We start from the raw sequence: 20,217 nt of genomic DNA on the forward strand, positions 1-20,217 counted from the left end.
TGCCATAACCAACAATTTGAAGACAAGATTGAATACCACGATTGACGGGGAAATTCAATTCCCTGTGACAAGGCTGTGTAATGCGCCGGCAGCAGATTTATCATGAAACAGCTCAGGTTAATAACGACAGAACAAATACATTATCATGCCAGTGGTTACAGACATTAGAGCAAATGCATATGAAGTAAAGATTGGTAACATAAATTATGCTGTCAGTAATCACATGTTAACTTCCTCATGTTCTTTTCACTGTAATTACATGTTGCCATGCCATCATAGTTTTGCTTGCCGCAAGCAGAAACCAGACACTGTTTTATTCTCAGTAGATCTTATTCCAAGACTTTTCAACAGCCGAACCTGTGAAGGGAAACACTGTGGTAAGGCTGCGTTCAAAAAAAAATGGTGAGGAGGGGGGGGGCTGGAGGAATCGCGATTGAAATCTTATTTTTTCAGATCCCCCTCAATACCCTCAAAAATGTTCAAGTCCCCCCCCCCCCAAAAAATACCATACAGTCGAATATTTATTAGGAATGCACACAGAGTAAAAATAAACATGTAATGAGTCGTTCTGCACGCAGATGTTCAACACTTATCAGCAGGTTGTAGAACCATATACCTGGGGCAAGTTCTTAATTGATTCATTTTTAAATGCATCAGTGACTTTTTGGATTTCTCAGTCTAAACCTGCTTGAGTTTATCCAACTCTGGCCAGTTCAATGGCACCAGCTGAAAAGCACACAAAATGACAATCATGAGAGAGTATGAAAATTGTGTATTCCTAGCTACGTTTAACAAAATAGTGAAAAAATGAGCAAGTGACCTACCGAATTTTTTTTCAAGAGTACAAGACATATACAACTTAGAAGTCACTTATAAATGTTTTACAAAATTGACAATACTGGAAGGTTAAAATATTCCATGAAATTAATGTTTTAATATCAGAAATTTTGGGGTAATAATGGCAAATTTGATAAAAAATAAATGATTCCATTCAGTCACACATTTTTCCATTTAAATGAGATGTGAAAATTTCATTCACTGCATGAACTTGAAATGAATGGTTTTATAAATGATTTTAAATGATTTTAGAAAAACTGATTTTCATTGTAAATTTGTATAAGATCAAGTAAGGTGACCCCATCTTTTTACTCTAATATTTGATTGTTCTCATATGCCAGAATTCAAAAATCCATAGTAACTGTTAGTCCCCTAGTCTTCTTGTGTTGCTCTCTGGCGGGATCTTGTGTACAAGTAGATGTATGTTTTGTGTCAATTGAGTGTCCTATGACCGAAAGTCTTCTTAAACTACATCAGAGTCAGAGCTACATGTGTCACTGTCACTACCAGTATTTAGTAGCAGGGCAGTAGTTGTATTAACTTTTTATTTTGACAATATTTTTGTTCAGTCTATACAATTGCGTTCTTGTTCTACTCCCTACAGCATGTTGAGCTGTCCAATATTCAGCTTGCCAACACAGTCTACGTGTACCATGGATTTGTATCATTCAATTATCACCAATATTTAGACAAACGAGCTTTGTTGACAAACTGAATATTGTGTTTTTCAGCATGCTGTAGAGAGACACCAAGAAACTGTGTTTGATACATTGCATAGAAATATTGAAAAATTATCAACAGTTGCAACTCCTGCCCCATTACAAGGCCAACTTGTTTTACGAAAATTTAATGGCATTCATACATTTTTAGATTTTTTCGAGATTAAAGACATAAAATGTGACAAAACGGTTCTAGATTTTGTTTAATTATTACTAACATTAGAACCATTGGACGACATCAAAATATTGGGAGTCAAAATATTTTCAGGTCCCCCTATAGGCAGAGCAAAACTTTCAAGTCCCCCTCGACTACCCCAAAAATTTTCGAACTCCCCCTGAATTCCTCCAACCCCCCCCCCTCACCATTTACTTGAACGCGGCCTAATACAGCGAGAAAAACAAGACGTGGGCATCTACAGAGAGACAGAAGTACCATATAGCCAGTGACATCGCAGAAGGATTATTTCATTCCTAGCAACATGTGGTGAGAAAGAATTCCATGAGAAACTGCAAAGCTTAAAGACTCAGCTGTGCAGGTAGTTGAAACACCAGATCTGTAGGTAAAACTCTTCCTTTGTCGTCATCAGAGGAGACTTCTGGCCCACATTTTGGTACTAACACGATTAGAACTAATTTGAGATAATTGGATTTTCATATTTTGCAAATTTCTCAAAAGTGCAAATTACTCATAAAATTACTCATAAAAACAAGTGTGTAATATAAAAAGAAAAGCAGATTAGATAACAATTGTAGATTAAATCGACATTACTTCACCATCCAATTATCCCAAATTAGTTCCAATCGTGTTGAATGTTCAATCTGATAATCAGTTACCCGTGATCTTAATCCCAGTCGTGAATCTCAGAATACAGCTCAATCAGTTTCTTCAGCAATAAAGTTGACTCAAGGTGAACCCCCTTGCAAGACTTCCACTGCAAATATCACAGTTATCTTAAGTAGCGATTCTTATTCTCCTGCTGATAATTCCTTAAACTATTCTGCAACTAAAATAAAATTAGTAATCAGCTACACATTGCGCAGGTCACACACCGGCGTGGTAGACTAAAAGGGTCTACAAAATCTTTCTGGCGTTTCCGAGATGGTAAGAGGAAAAAAGAACAAACTTCAGTAAGCGCATAAAAGCTTCAACGGTGAGTACTGGTAGAAAAGTGACAAACTGGATGCTAAACTTGAAGCTGATGATCGATGCTAAAATCGTAATCACTGATGGCTTACATAATAAATGCAGCTCAACTTGTATTGCCTTCTCAGTTTCCTCATATAAATGGCTTTAGTCAACATTGTTTGCGATTCTATCTTATTTCAAGCAAGTTGATAGTGAAATGTTTCAATTTCTGTTTCTTTACTCTCTGGACATTGGGTGACTGTAAACCATTGGCTGTAATCTGTGCAATACTATGACAGTTTGAACTCTACTATTCCTAAAAGTGTTTTAAAATAGGGTATGTGCGATTTTGAAAATCCAGGAGAAAAGCGTTAAGGTGTTGCAGACAGTGACTGTGGTTTGTTTTCAATAGTATTTGCTGTGTCACTTGCTTTGGTTTCACCTATTCAAATGTTTTATCAGATAGAAAATGAGAGAGCACCTAATAAGGTGTCTTAAAAATGCTAAATTTTCTCCTTTCCTGAAGTTCGTTCTTCCTGTCGAGAAAAGCGACCAAAAGTAATTGAATTTAACCTCTTTTGTCATTGCAGACAACATCATGAAGATTAATGGCATGCTGCGATGGCTGTGCTGAGTGGTACTATGTTGAGTGTGAAGACATCTCGAGTTTTGTCTTCGATGAAAATAGAGTTCCTTGATCTTGTAGACTGTGTACTCCTGACAAGTTTTCAACTTGAGATGTATCCTTGTAGACTTAGCTAGTCAAACATTGATAGTCATATGGAATGACTTTGCTGATTGTAAAAATGTAATTTAACACACACACATACACGCAATATATATATATATATATATATATATATATATATATATATATTTTATATATATATGTGTGTGTATATGTATATATATATATATATGTGTGTGTGCACAGAATTTGAGAATATATATATATATATATATATATATATATATATATATATATATATATATATACAGAGATTGAGATGATAGATTCCTTTTTTTATTATAGAATATATACATTTGTTCAGAGAATTTATTGTTATATGATATAGGAAGTATATTTTGTCATGTAGTCACGTTTTTGTCGCAAAAAACTTTGTGTCTATGTGTGCATACAGTGCATTGGTTCGAGTATATCTCTATATATTGTACATATGTATGTTTGTGTGCGTGCATGCTATTGTGTTGACCCTTTAACCGGTACTTGCTTGAGTGCCTCTGTGACATGTTGACCTATGTTAGTATGATTAATACGCTATAAAGGTTAAGCGGTAGAGGTGAGACTAAAGCTAGTCTGTGTTAAAGTGAATATAATACATAGTAGTTACAGGTTTTATCATTCTTTATTATTCTTATTTGTTTCAGAAAGCTATCACATAGCTGTATGAGTAGCCAGGTCCCCATCATTTTTCATTTAGTACATACTAATGCTACATAGAAACACAGGAAAGTCATCATTATCAAGAGAAGATCATGGTTGGCAGTCAGTTCTCTGTTCTCGTTGTTGAAATTCTGTACTTTAGTTATCACAAACGGTGAGGTTCAGAGATAAATGTTGATGTGTTGTTGGCTGTCCTCATTTATCAACCGCTAATAAATACTCCTCACAAGCTAGGCTAACTCTTATTTGCAACATTACACATTTGTCATGATGTTTTATCTAATATAATAGAACAAAGTAGGCCATTTTTCATATTTGAGGTTAAATTTCAATTTCATTTTTCATATTTTATTTTTGTTACGAGATACTACTTATTTTGACATGTTTTTTTAAGATAATGAATGGCTGACAATGCATATATTCGACCCCGGTTTTAGACACGATACGTGATGGTTTCATTTAATTTGACTAAAACGGGGTCGAATATATGCATGGTCACTCATTTATTCAGTATCTTTCAACATGTCAAACAATATAAGAAGTATCTTGCATCAAACAAAATTCATAAAAAATGACCGACTTTGTCCCTTTGACATGGACTGTCACATCTAAATCTGTAAAGCAAGAAAGAACAGTCTTTCTTAATTTTGTATTGAAAGTTCTATGCAAAGGACTTCAAATTGTCTCCAAACTACACATCAGTAGCCAGTTGAAATCTATAGAATTACCATATAAAATTACCATTTCTATAGAAATGGTAATTTTTTATTTTGATTAGCAATATATTCATGAGAATATTGTCACAAAATGACACAATTATGAAATTGTCTTTTCTTAAAATTTGAATACTTTGAACTTTTAAATAAAATCTGCAGTACGATGTTTTCCTTAGTCTTTGAAATCATATCAAACTATCGACACATTATTCTGCAAGTTATTCACAGCTTTTTTCCGTATCTATAAAAAAGTGAGTACACACTCCCTTTTACAGTGAGTTTATTCCTGTTTTATTCATTGTCAATCACACATACTATTTCAATATTTACCATTACTAATGTATAGGTACTATAGACGAGCGAATGACTTCAAGAAATATGGCCTTTGTGAACACCAAGGAAGCAGAAAGTCCACGGATTACATTGCCTATATTTGGTTACAACTGAACACCCCTTTAGCACAATATTTAACAGAGGTAGTTCACACAAATAGGATATTATTTTGTTGAATGACCATGCCAAATATTTTAAGTACATTGTGCTTATCAAGACCTCTTTCTTGTTATAATGTTGGATTCTTGAGCATTCCTGTCAAACAGGTAGGTTACTCGAGGTGTGTCAATGTATTATGAAGATGTGTAAAAGGCCTGTTTTTAAAATTCATGAATATATTATTGCAAGCCTCAGAATAAAAAATAATACGCAAGTCTCAAATATGATGAAGTTATGAGCATTGTAAGGTCTCTCCTAATGTAACACACAGTTACCTGTCACTAAATGACATTTGATAACGTGAAATAAAGTTTTTCATTCTTTGATAAGTATACATTGAATCTTCAAACCTGTGTGTCGTTTTCTAAATGAACCTTTGTGAAATGGAAGATAAGGGCCGATTGGCATAGACACCAATTGGTAGCGATATGCACCAAGGCTATTGCACCCATTGCTAGCACTAATGGGACTGCAAAATGATCTATATAGAAAGAAGCTGTTTTGGATTTTCTATGCAGAATATGTGTTTTTCAGAATAACTAAGCTAAGTTTGGACAAATTTGGAGGCAAAAAACGGGAGGTTGTCAACAGCAACATAGAGATGGCCGTTGGCTATTAACACCATCGGTAGGGCGGCCTGCAGTTGCACTATGAGACTGCAGAATGATGGCAAAAGAAGCTATATAAAAAGAGTTTTTTTGGTTTCTATGTATTATATATGTTATTTAAGAATAATCCAGCTAAGTTTGGACGGCACCCAGCGGAAAAAAGGAGGGGTGTCAATAGCCAAATATAATGCCAGTTGCCAGTCGGCCAGCAGTTGCACTGTGAAACAAAACAAAATGATGACGACAAAAGAGATATAGTATCTTTTTATTTTGAATAGAATATTTGTGTTAAGAAGAAATGAGCTAAGTTTGGTGCATTTTAAGGCCAACTAGCGTAAAAACGGAAGGGTTGTCAATAACCAAATAGAGGGCACCCATTGGTAGACATGCCCTTACAAAAATACCCCCTCTTACTCTACAGTTGGTACACAGCGCTGTAATGTTAATATTTTTCACCCAAGCAAAGATCGGGCAAAATTTAGTCGCAGCTTCACTCACGATTACGACAGTCTTCTAGCATATTAGAATTAATAATTTATTCTTTGCAACATCTAGCATCGAATCAAAGTTTTCGCCTGGATTCACATTCAATGGTTGGATGAAAAGAGCGTGCCAAATGTTGTGCTGGAACTGGTCACGCGTAAACAAATGTCAGCCAAGTAACGACAAGGTTACGTCGGACAAGTCATATTTTTGAAATGTAATCAAATATTGAAATTCTTCTCTGCCAGACTTTGCGAGTTCGAACAGTGTAACAAGTCATGTTCGAAGAAAGGTTAGAATTCGTATAAAACATTAATATCAGTTAAGGTAGGCATATCAATGACAGTGTAGTCAGTAATTTTCTGTACTGTCAGCTATATGAGTTACATGCAGTGGCATTACCAAATGCGCAGAAACGCCATCGCCCAATGGTTTCATGTATGTATGTATGTATGTATGTATGTATGTATGTATGTATGTATGTATGTATGTATGTATGTATGTATGTATGTATGTATGTATGTATGTATGTATGTATGTGTGCATCGTGTAGGTAGGTAGGTAGATTGATACACGTCGTAATTAAAGGGTCTTTATTACGTCGTTCCGTTTCGTTCACAAAAAATCATAAACAACCGAAGAACCAATTCTGATAACATCTATTCGACGCTGTCGCTTAAAATGGAACTACGTTAGGAACAATTATTGACGGCATTGAGGTCAAGACGGGTCTATAATTCATGAAAATACCTCGACAAAGCGGGATCTGTCGGAGGTTAATTCGGCGGGAAATGAAGTTAGTATTGGCGGAGTAATTAGGTTAGGACGCCGTCGAGGTTGCAACTATCGCGTGTGAATGTGGACGGAATAATACGTTTTTCGACGCAAGTCCTCGTGTACGTGTATAATGATGTTACAAGTTTGTGTGTGACGATGCCATGTTAAAGGTAGCGTTACCTCAATCTACGGCGAGTCAAATTTCCGTGTAATTATGCAAATCTGTCTAACCAGTATACAGTCACTTCTTTTATTATGGTCACATTGCGAACTTGGCATTTCATTGAAACAGAAATGCAACAAAAGTACAACTTTTGGTACTCAGTTCAATTGCTTGTTTCAAGCGTAGGGAGGAATGCGTGCCATCCTTGCCTAAAGAGGGCGTAGTCCATACGGCCATCGTGTTCAATATTGTCGGTGTCATAAGAGCCGCCTCAGGATCACAATTTTTTTTTTTCGAATCGGTATTTCAGAAGTGACGAGAACAATCTCTCTGATAAAATGGTTGATGTCAAAAAATGAGAAAAAAATGAAATGGCAAAGACAGCAATACAATACGTTCGAAAGTACTTCTTTATTTATCTACTTCTTTATTTCAGAATATAAAATGTTTAGGCCAAAGTAAGTAAATTCTTTGTTTTGCGTCCACTCTAAATGGGAAAAGGTATGCGTCTAAGCGGCTGAAAAACACACACAGCAAATTAACACAATGTAATTTGATTGCAGCAAATGAAAATTGTAACAAAATTTTAGTTCAGAAAAGCTAAGCGGCCATGTCCTAAAATTTCCTATTCAAATACACTGTGTGTGTTTTTTATGAAAACCTTAAAAACCTAAGCGGGTTGGGACGCAAAACAAAGAATTTAATTACTTTGGCCTTATTGGAAATTCGGCACATCTGAGGAATACTTGACCCATTTTCCTGGTGATATTAATTTATTCTTGTCTTGGAGTGCCTTTCACGATAAGTGAATGCACACATGTCCTCTTGTATACTATTGAGTTGTACCGTAGCTTATCGTGGGCCCAGTGTTCTTCAGTCTTGCCGGAATTTTGAAAAACCACACACGCATATATATATATATATATATTATATATATATATATATATATATATATATATATATATATATATATATATATATATATATATATATATATGCGTGTGTGTGGTTTTGAATTAGGCCAAAGTGATTAAATTCTTTGTTTTGCGTCCCCACCCGGTTAGGTTTTTAAGGTTTTCATGAAAAACACACACAGTGTATATTTGAATGGGAAATTTTAGGTCATAACCGCTTAGCTTTTCTTAACTAAAATTTTGTTACAATTTTTATTTGCAGTAGTCAAATTACATTGTGTTAATTTTCGTGTGTGTGTTTTCAGCCGCTTAGACGCGTACCTCTTCCCATTTTGAGTGGACACAAAACAAATAATTTAATTACTTTGGCCTTATCGCTGTAATCATCGAATCAAGTAGACGAGAGGATATTTACATTCAATTTTTGTTTCAGATAAAGCATGGTACCGCTAGAGGGACCGTGGATAAAGTTTCATTAAACACGTACTTGACATGATAAGGTAAGTACTGAATATTAGAACAATCAAACACGTGATCATGTAAATAGAGAACATTGAAGGCGAAGTAATGACCATTAACGTATAATCTGATGTAACCTTTCTTCGATAGGTTTGGCACTAGTTGTAAAAACTATAAAGCAAGCAAAATGTCTTCGGGTTCAGGTATGCATGTACCCCTTATGTAAATAAGAACAAAAGGTCGCAGATATATTACATAATAGAGCAGTTAAATACAACAAAAGCAAAACAACATGATAAAACGAAACCAGGTGAACCATTTTATCTGTTTCGAAGTCCTTTGATGTCCATAACACAATTTGGGTCGAGAGTGTTTGTATTAATATAATAAATCGCACTGCATCACGGTTCTTTTCCCTCTTCTCGTATTCAGCACCTCCACTGGACACGCTGTGGGGGTTACCAAACCATTAAAGGTGAAGAAAATACTCCTGTACAGTATGGTTTACACTTTTCCGAGGGCGCGAACGACTCTAGGGCGTGGCCCATTCAGCTGGACCCATAGTCATACAATACGATTCACTCGAGAGGCGGGACCACATTGTCCGAGTACTGATCGTCAATGTTGCCAGCTGGCACGTACTCACAGGCGATATGATAGTTACCACGTGCGTCCTGTGCATATGCACATCCCAGTTGTGTACTTGCTTTCCAAACTACTTGGCTGAAATTTACTGCAAACAAACAAACAGACAAACATACAGACAGATAAGTAATATTTTAATGCGTTTGTGAAATAATCTAAATTACACTGTAATACACTATCGCTTTATATTGGATTAAAGTCAATTAAATTGAATTAAACTAATCATTGAAATAATACGAATAAGCCAAATAGAGAAATTCATTATGTTAAAACAATATTGCGAACGATACATTTTCGTTTACAGTAAGTGAGAGATGATAACGACAGAAAGCACCAGACAATGTCCATTGCCAAAATTTCCTCTCTCGGTATTTGTCGACATGTAAAAAAGTGCGGACATATCACAACCCCCAGAACCTTTTCGACAAGCCTTTGCAAGATTATATTCTCATAAATCTCTAGATAAAACTCCGAGTTTTATGACAGGTGAGTCGGAGACTCGCCCTGGCGATATACTACATGGAAGTCGTGCAGTGTACAAAATGTCAAAAAGAACTTGCCTGCTGTTTCATTCAAACGACTTTATTTATCGATATAAAAATAAATTGAAATAAACCTGTAATGAACATTTCAGTTCAACTTTCAAAGAGGAGTTGATTTGTGACAATGTTTATCCTGCATCGAACTTTTGCTCGACCTCATTATGAGAATTAAAGTATACCGTGTAATAATTTTTGTGAAATAGTTTTGTTGGAAAGACTTTACCTGTGGTGCCTTTACTATTATTTGGATTGGTATAATCATAACCAGCCACTTCGTCGTACCAGAGTTTCACAATTCCAAAACCTGAAAATATAGCAACAGATAGTAAGCAAGCCGTGTTTACGACGTAAATAAAAGCGTACAAATGTGCGACGTTTGTGACACAAACTAGAGGCGGATGTATAACTGGGTGAATTGCAAGGTAGTTGGACCCGGAAGACGGTTTTAGAAATGGACTTAAAGGTTCCAGGTATATTTTTTTACACTGTTAATTTATTGTATGGATTGGTAGAGCGCAGATAGAGAGACAGGAATGGCAGCTAGTATAATACAATGGAACGCTAACAAGACAGACAAACAGAATGACAAACAGATGTATGGATTGATGGATAAATAGATAGATAAAAGAGATAGATTGACAGACAGACAGACAGATAGATAGAGAGATAGACAGATAGATAGATAGATAGATAGATCGGTTGCTTGATTTGTTGATATAGGTTGAAAGGTAGGTAGAGATAAATTGAGAGAGATAGACATACAGAAATGTGAGAGACGGACAGATATATTGGTTAACATAGATAAACAGAAAGATAGACAGATGGATATTAGATAGATAGATAGATAGATAGATAGAAAGATTGATAGATAGATACTAAGATGGATGAGCAGACAGACGGACAAGATAGATAGACAGAATACTCAGATAGATAGATAGACTGACAGACAGACAAGATAGATAGACAGACAGACAGACAGAACAGACAGATAGATAGATGGATAGATAGATAGATAGATAGATGGATAGATAGATAGATAGATAGATAGATAGATAGATAGACCAAATGTGAGACGGACAGACATACGGATGAATAGATAAATAGAAAAAATACGTAAATGCATAAAGTCACAATATTAATGAGGTTATTCTAAAAACGTCACAACCTGTAGCATCTACTATGTCATTCGTAATCCAGGCCAGATTTTCTCCGTCGTACGTGTGCGTCAGACCACCAGCGGCGGCGCTGTTTTTGGACGCCGTAGCTGCGGCAGCCATCGCTTTATCGGACACCGTCATTTTCGGAGAGCTATGTAGACATCGGAAGTAGTTGTGAGCTTCAAGCATTTGGTCGTTGAGCCTGGACACACCCACGTCGCCGAGTCGTTTTTGTTTGGGCACCGGGCAGCGGCCGTTCCCGTCGCCGTAATGAATGCTGTAGTCTGACGTGGCTATAACAAACAAGAACGATAATTTTGACATGAGAGCACTGCAACATCGCTGGACTTATTCGACAATGCGATTCTGGAGTCCTTAGGGAGCCATCATTATTTACGGCCTGGGGGGGGGGGGGGTTCGGAGGAATTTCATCGGAAACTCCGAAATTTCGAGAAACACCCCTTCCAACCATGATGAATTTGAGTAACCCCCTCTCTAACTCAGAAATTTTGACTGACCCCCACCACTTAGAAAAGTGAAATACCAATACATGTATTTGTGTATTATACAGCAACAGTAAAGACCTTTCAAATCCTGATGTACATGACACATGACTGTTTAAAAAGGTGAAACCAACAAAATGAAATTCAAAGTGACAACAAAATACAGACAAAAATCTCATTCTTGGCAATATCCAACCATACAATATTGTTTAATTTGGATGGGTATCATACACGCGTTTTCACTAGGATATCTGACTTTGAAAGTACAGGGGGAGAACACACGAGAGGCTGAGGGGGACAGTGTTGGAGGGGACTGTCCCCTATCTTGCATGAAACATTTCGAGAAATTGATGTGTACAATGATGGTGCAATCTGAGAGGTGTTTCAAGTTATTTCGCCCCAAAAATTGTGTACCCTCCTTCCTCTCCACATTTTGAGCGCCCCCTTGAAGTTTTCAATTTTTTGAGTGACCCCCTCACATTCCTCCGACTCCCCAGGCCGTAAATAATGACGGCTCCCTTATTTTGAAACACTGGGTAATTAGAGAAACTTCCAGGCTCTCCACATGGGTTCTTGAAATATTATGCATCGATTTTGGTGTATGCCACCGGAAAGATGCACAAACATAGACCCTACAACTCTATAAAACTGCGATAAAAAAAGAAAACCTTAGGTTCCGGTTGTTCCTCTTAAAGTAAATTGACCAACTTGATGGACAACAAAGGGCTAACACCCTGTAAATACTAAAATATCAACAATGACTAATGCGAGAACCAGGGATTGAGGACTGCCCCTTTAAGTTTTCAGAATCGACCCTCACCACATCCAATTTCGTCACTTCCGTCGCTGCACTGCCACAAGCCATCGCACAGCTGTGTTTCCGCCAGACACTGAACCACATTGGTCGCTCCTATGGTGGCACAGCTATACGGGAAGTCGGCTGCGCAGACCGAGTTCAGGTACGGCTTGTGGCGTACTGAAAATAGAAAACAGGGAAAAAGGGTCACCCATTTAGTTGTGCTAATAAACTCTTGTGAAAAAGTGCAGCTCAGCCTGTTTGACAATGGTCATCCAAGAAAAAAAATGTTTATTTTAGACATAAATCATTTACCATAATTATTTATGGTGATCTATTTCATAGCTGTACCGAACTGAAATTAATTTGTAATGACAAAATGTACAAATACTTTACCATGGGTAAATTTGTACGACTCACATCATATACCCTTCTTGCGTTATTTATATAACATTGCTGCTGGTCAGTTATTATTAACGACAAGATGGGTCAACAAAGACGACTATGAAAGATGTAGGCCTAAACGACTGCCACGTTCTCCATGTCTGTACCCGCCAATCTGAATATTTCATTGTCTGCCTGTTAATCATCCCGTTTCAGTTTATTTTTTCAGTCCGACTGACTACTTTTCAACCTGTATGACTATCTGTATGACTTTGACTATAAGACTATACGTAGTATGTATGTATGTATGTATGTATGTATGTATGTATGTATGTATGTATGTATGTATGTATGTATGTATGTATGTATGTATGTATGTATGTATGTATGTATGTATGTATGTATGTATGTATGTATGTATGTATGTATGTATGTATGTTTGTATGTATGCATGTATGCATGTATGTATGTATGTATGTATGTATGTATGTATGTATGTATGTATGTATGTATGTATGTATGTATGTATAAATGTATGTATGTACCTGTATTTCATTTATTTTCGTAATTTGAAGACCTGTTCACAAATTTAAAAGGAATCACATGACTTACTTGGGCAGCCTTCTTCATCTTCACCGCCGGGACATTCTTTCTTTCCGTTACAAATCTGACAGAGGCTGCTTGAGAAGTCATTGTTAGGACAGTACAGACAGAGGGCGCTGCTGGTGCACTTGTAAGAGTAATTGCTGCCAAAGAAATTTGAACACTCTTTACTCCTTATCACACTCAATTGTATTGAAGATGACCTTGTCGTTGAACTTGTTGTTTCTTCCGCCTTGTTGGTAAGAGAACAAAATGACAGGGAAAAGGGGAGAAATGAATTCCACGAGATAAGTGCAAAGGTTCACCGTACCTGGCACATTCACACGAACGCCGGTGCAGGGGGGGGGGGGGGGGGGTCGGAGGAATTTCATCGGAAACTCTTTTTTTACTGACCCCCCACCTAGAAAAGTTACATACCAAGACATGTATTTGTAACATTTACAAAACTACAGCAATAGTACAGAACTTTCATATCCTGCTAGAATATCATCGATTATCTCATGACGGTTGAAAAAGGTGAAATCAGCAAAATGAAATTCAAAGTCACAATAAAATGTAGATACAAAAGCTCACGCTATAACCACTATCCAACTATATAGTATTGTTTACTTTGGATGGGTGTCATGACAAGGTTTCCACTAAGATATCTGACAGGGCAGAATTTGAAAGTAGAGGGGGGGGGGGAACACGCAGGAGGCTGAGGGGCAAAGTGTCAGAGGAGGTTGTGCCCTCTCTTGTGTGGAAAAAAATTCATAAATTGATGTGTGTAATGATACAGTCCGGTGCAATACGAGAGCTATTATCAATTTGTATTTTTACCGAGTAAAACTGTTAGAATAGCCAAGGTGAGAGCGCGAAAAGGGGGGTGTGCTCCATCTCTAATTGAAAATTTTGAGAAATTGACGTGTGAAATAGTGCAATTTGAAAGGTGTTTCAATTCATTTTGCACCATCCCCACTTTCTCTACACATTATGAGCAACCCCCCTTGTTGCTTTCATTTTTTGGAGTGACCCCCCTCAAAATTCCTCCGACATCCCAGGCCGTAAATAATGACGGCTCCCTAAGGCACTATGCGCATCGAAAGTGAAAGAAAAACTTTTGGTCGAACTTACCTCTATGAAATTTTCAACTACATTGAACTCAAATCAATAATACAAATCAGGGGTCACCGTGCAATGTTAGGTGCTAGAGAGTTAAATTACCAATCATGTACCGACATGTGAAATACAAAATAGCCGCCATCCATGAGTTACCTCTCATGGAAAAATGAAATTGTCGATTTTTAAAAAACCGTGACGCTATAAAGTTTTATTTTTCCCAGAGCTTTAAAATGAGCCCCTACAAGTGGTATATCAGAATGGAATTGTAAGAAATCGAGGGTCCCAAAACCTTTAATGGATACAATGATGGTAATATGAATTCATAAAATTGTAGTCACGGCCGTGTGTAATGAGAGCGTATGACAAGTAAATCGATAAATTGAATACCCTTGCTGACAACAAAAACAGGCAAAATCACTTGTACAAATACCGCTCATCCTTCTCTGCAAAAACGACAAAAGTTTGTACATTGTTTAAACACTAATTTTATGCTCACTTAATTCCTTAAGTCTCGGTATTATAATTTTTCGGATTTTTGGCTATTGTTTCGGTTATATATTGTACCCCGGATTTCTGTATTTTGTTATTTATTTGCGTACTTTCTTCCATGTATGGAGAACCATTTATGGATGCATCGATTTTGAGCAAAATAAATAAATAAATAAATAAATAAAAATAAATAAATAAATAAATAAAATAAATAAATAAATAAATAAATAAATAAATAAATAAATAAATAAATAAAAATATCGATTGATAGATAATTCAGACGATGCGAGTCTGACACGGTAGCATCAGTGACAGTCTCGCTGTTAAGCCGATACAGACTCCGGCGAGCATTTTGAATATTGTGTCGTTCCGCTGAAATTTTGATACATTGGCAGTTTTTCCGCGCGTTATGTGTGGAAAGTCACTGAACGATATGCATATTGTGTGTATGTCATTGGTTATCAGATGAATAATTAAAATCACCTTGCATTTTATCATGAAAACTATATTCAAACAAATTTCGATAAAAGACAAAGCGATGATCTGTGAAATGAGTATTTTTAGCTATCACATGTTAACCGTATGCTACAAACCCATGACACTTGGGAAGGTGAAATTATTGCAGGCCGCACAAAATTGACATGAAATACAATTCAATAAAATAAAAAGAACGTGAGATATTACAGCATTGGAATGTGAAAAACAGCTAACATTTTAGACGTTTGACACAATTAATTTGAAGGTGCAGGGAACGATCTTGAATTGGTAGCCAAGAATATTACAAACGAGATATCTAACTGTGATGAAATATGTTAGTTTCTAGTGCAATGCGAATTGTAGCTGCGTTTTAATCAGACCTGATATGGTTCTCGGGCTAATTCTAAGCTGCATCCGATAAACTGCAGTACAAAACCCCTGGCAACTTGCGATCGAAGATTGACGATAATTTGTCAGTACATTAAATTATAAAAACAAGAATATTATAATTTCTCATTACACTATAACTTACAGATTTCATCACATTAAATATCATGTTTGTAATATTCTTGGCTGCCTGTAAATGGTAAGTTTGATCAAATTCAGACCGCTTGAAATAATTCATCTCGATGCGCTTGTGTTGATCGTTCATGCTCTAAAACATATGCCGGTATGAATACATGAAAAAGCAATTTTGATCTACCATTAATCAATATTGCATAACATTTATTAAAAATTTAGTGCCCGTATGTTTTTGACAGCCTGAGAACACAGTCACAGGGTGGAAGATGTAACCATTGTGCGCATGCGTCATTTGGAGTATTGGCCAGTCACTTCACCAAGGTATACGATTCAACACAGTCTCTTGACCTTGACAGTGGATTGAATGACTGCAAATCTGTCGATATCGATATATCATCAATATTTGTATCGTTATCTATCGGTAAAGGAGATGTAGCTGCAGCAATTGATAACACTTTCACCATTTGCGTTCTTGAAAACAATTATTTTTTTCCCATTTTCTCATCACTCTTCTCCCAAAGTAATGCTGAGAATTAACCTCGCTATAGCAGACTGCATTGTGTACACAATGCAACGATACAAGGATTCAGTTGTCTACAATAAATTGTCCGTGTTGACAAGGCGGCTACTAAGCATTTCGACATAATTTTGGGAGTAAAACAAGAAAGTGTAATTCACAAACAGAGTAAAAATAATTCGAAATGCATAAAAAGTTATCGCGTACATAATTTTTAACCCATTGATTTCTGACAATGAAACGTGACTGGCATTTTGCGATGAAACAATTATTGCACTGTAATCCTCTATATAAGTCAAAGTGTATCCTTTAAAGGTGTATATTTCTTTTCTATCGTTATATCTGTATCATTTCTGGTCCAAACTTTGCATGTTCCTGTTTTCCCGACGAATTTGAACTTCGCAGAAAATAATCTGTTCCCTGAGCACGGTGCACCTCACAAAAACACTGCTCACTTTTTATTTCACATTTTGTCACATGTTCGTTGTTACAAGTACGCTGTGAGTTAAACTTGAGTCACACTTAGAGTCGACAGAAACTGTTGTCTTTTAGCTCTTGCTAAAACATCAAACCCGTTTAACATTTTACAAAATAACCGGCGCATAAACACATATTGTCAACACATATTGTCAACAAAGTGAATAACGCCTTGGACAGTGCCTATACAAAGGAAAACTGGACAAACCCTTAAAAATTCACGATCTGAATATGGGAACGTAGCCACGCAGACCAAAGTACTGGCATAAATGTGCGGGACAATATGTTCCAAGAAGGTTCTTAAAAAGAAAAACCGTAACTACACCGAGTAATTGACCAGAATGCAATGCATACGAAAGGTGTATAGTAAATATTCCTCAGAGTCCCGATCTGTCATCGTGTTTTCAATTATTAAAGTGAGAGGGTCGTCGGAACTGCCATTTTTTGTCTACAAAGAATGTTTTTCATGCAAGATATCTAGATGCATCACGTCAGCATATCAGCAATATTTAAATTTCACAATGTACGTCATAACTATGTTCTAACTTTCATCGATCGCCTACGTACCTTGGATATAGTGTTTACATTGGTGGTATGGGTCCCATATGACCTCTGAGCGCAGTCCCCCTCCCTATAACACTTCCATTGCCAGAAATACATAACAAGATGTATGTACGTCCACATATTGGATCGGGCATGTTCGAGCCGAAGTGTGGACGATGCGTATATGTGTTTCGTGAGCACACTGTGAGCACTCAAGGTTTGCCAAGCGTTATTGTACACAGTGTAACATACCGAAAGTGGTCTCAACAAATGCGACCCACGGTAACTAAGTAAGCTCAGAGTAAAACACTGAAATCACTTTACCTTCTGAAGGGAAACGGCACAGATGAACGACAACAGGAATAGATATGTCTTCATGTTGCCGGGGCGGACGGCAATGGATGCATGCGGCACCTAAAAGAGCCCAGATGGTTTGCAACGAATTCGATCTATCGAACATCACTCGGGAATATCGAATGTGACTAACTGGGCCTCGTCCAGAACGTACCATGTGCAGATTGGGTGAGAAACACTACGGAGGGGTTGGGATGTGCGCTATGGCCACTTAAATTTAGGACAGCCCCTGACACTGACAATTGTATTGTGAGACGTTCATGTTCATAATGTATATAGGACGGTTTGTTTTCTCTGCAGAAAACTGCCCCTTAAAGAAATCGACTTTGATATGATAAAAGCTTTCTGTCGATATTTTTGTCACCGTTGAAAGCGGCTTGTGATATCTTGTTATGCACATAATTCCCGATACTGGCCATAGGCCGTATGGTGGACTGCCTCGGCGTTTAAATTTAGCACCACTGAATGCGCTACACAATAGCGATGGTGATTGGAAGCGCACGACCTTTGAATAAATCATATGATCTGTCAATTTTGAAATATTCAGCTAATTCTTCATTTATAGCCTTCAAATATCAAAATTTTCAGGAATTATTTTTGTCTGATGATGATTAATCATTATAATTTATCGTTACATTTGATAGTAAATTGAAACAGTGCTTGGCACAATAGAATGAACAGCACATGTGCACACACGCACGTGTGTATATGCTCGTGTATTTGTCTTTCTTGCGAAAACATGCACCTTTAATATGTGTCTGTCTGTCTGTCTGTCTGTCTGTCTGTCTGTCTGTCAGTCTTTCTGTATCTCTCCCTGTTTATAAACCGTTCAAAAGACAACATATTTTTATAAATGCCTTTACCTGACAATGCAGCTGAAACGTCATGTGATAATGAAATAATAAAATCTATCGAGGACACATTCAGTGCTTACGTCACTGGCTCTCTCACATATGTTCTACATAAAAGTGTGCCGTGAGAAATCCCTCCGGAGTTTGTTTAGAGTTTCAAATCCGACTACATCTGCCTGTACAGTGAGGATGGACCACCGCACTCTAGGTGGGGGGGGGGAGGTTGGAGGAGGGGTGAGTGATAAGCATAATAATATGCAAATTCTTCTTCGTGTCTAGAAATCTGATTTTTTGCAGAGTTCACCGAGCTTGCAAACGGTTTCATAATTCATCATTGTGGTCGGATTCCAGTTGTAGTGACAGTCCCCAATTCTCACGCTAGTTCTCGTTGACAATGACTTTTCAGTGCATGACGTCAGTCCTATGAAGCACACTGTCTATAGCGGAATGTTGTGTTTAGCTAATTTGTTCGGAGATACCAATCCTGTTCCTCTGTTTGAGTTACTTAGTTTTTATTGCCCCGGTTATTATCAGATTTATCAAATGCGAAATTTATCTAATTGATAAAAATTTAAACGGAGAACAATCGGTTGACAAAGCATCAACAAGCACTTCATCACACATCCATTAATGAGAGAACCAGGGATTGAAAAGGTGCCTTTAAAAACAACGATTATGGCTACATAAAATGATATCTAGTTTAATAAGCTGTCAACGACGACCCTGATTTTTTCCATCTTCCCGAAGATACTCTAGTGGCGCTTTTTAAAAAGTTGTTTTCATTGTACATTTTTGTATTAAGGAAGAACGATATTGATCCATAATTTTAGGTAGTATGCGCCTCGAAAGTGAAAGACTTAAACTTTTGCTAAAACTTTCCTCAATGAATCTTTCAACCATACTCGTTTAGAATCAAGAATAAAAATCGGGGCCACCGTGCAAATTTTGGTACTAGAAAAACAAAGTACCCAAGATTTAACAATATTTGAAATTCAAAATTGCCGCTATCCCTGTATTAACTCTATGGAGAAAACAAAAATTTCCGAAAAACTAAGGCGGTGAAAATTTTTCCTTACGCCAAGAGCTTCAAAATAGATATGAAAAGAATTGTAAAAGATTGAGAGTCCGGGATAACTGACACCTTAATATGGCAGCAGTAATAGGGCCAGCAGCTGTGATGTTTGGTGATTTCGTTCACAGCTTCCGTTTGTATGTCAATCCGAATTATTGCTCTACTCCCTTAAGCATGTTAATATAGCATCATTTAACTTGTCAATCCTGCGTCTATATGTATAAAATGCAGTGTTGCTGTTTACACTTAAATGCTAGTCCGGACTAGAAATCACTTGTCAACAATAACAAATGAATCTCAACATGCTTACGGAAGTAGATAAAAAAGTAATGGTTGAAATTAAAAAAAAACGTACGAAAAATTCACCAAAAGTTAAAAGATTCAAATGTATTTTTCTCCACGTGGCAGAAATATTCACAACTCGCTCAAAGCAGCCCGGTGTGAGCAGGGCGCCATCACCGCTACGAACTTTGGAAAAAAACTCT

General features: G+C 36.9%; 1 protein-coding gene across 1 annotated transcript; it reads right to left on the bottom strand.

The window, feature by feature from the left end:
- Positions 1-9,277: 9,277 nt before the first annotated feature.
- On the bottom strand, positions 9,278-17,943 carry LOC139125776 (uncharacterized). The gene is made up of 6 exons (XM_070691871.1): positions 17,780-17,943; positions 13,339-13,561; positions 12,367-12,522; positions 11,052-11,327; positions 10,110-10,190; positions 9,278-9,432 (listed from the first exon to the last, which is right to left on the bottom strand). The coding sequence occupies exons 1-6, from the start codon at positions 17,831-17,833 to the stop codon at positions 9,278-9,280; spliced, it is 945 nt and encodes a 314-aa protein (XP_070547972.1). The 5' UTR covers positions 17,834-17,943.
- Between the last annotated feature and the right edge of the window lie 2,274 nt (positions 17,944-20,217).

The sequence above is a fragment of the Ptychodera flava genome (assembly GCF_041260155.1).
Source record: "Ptychodera flava strain L36383 chromosome 3 unlocalized genomic scaffold, AS_Pfla_20210202 Scaffold_26__1_contigs__length_13983176_pilon, whole genome shotgun sequence".
NCBI classification, from domain to species: domain Eukaryota; kingdom Metazoa; phylum Hemichordata; class Enteropneusta; family Ptychoderidae; genus Ptychodera; species Ptychodera flava.

Coding starts and splice junctions, on each gene's coding strand:
- LOC139125776 (XM_070691871.1), bottom strand. CDS start 17,833: ATGAAGACATATCTATTCCTGTTGTCGTTCATCTGTGCCGTTTCCCTT. Junction 11,328..12,366: donor AAGTGACGAAATTGGATGTG/GTGAGGGTCGAT, acceptor TAGCCACGTCAG/ACTACAGCATTCATTACGGC. Junction 10,191..11,051: donor TGACATAGTAGATGCTACAG/GTTGTGACGTTT, acceptor CTATATTTTCAG/GTTTTGGAATTGTGAAACTC.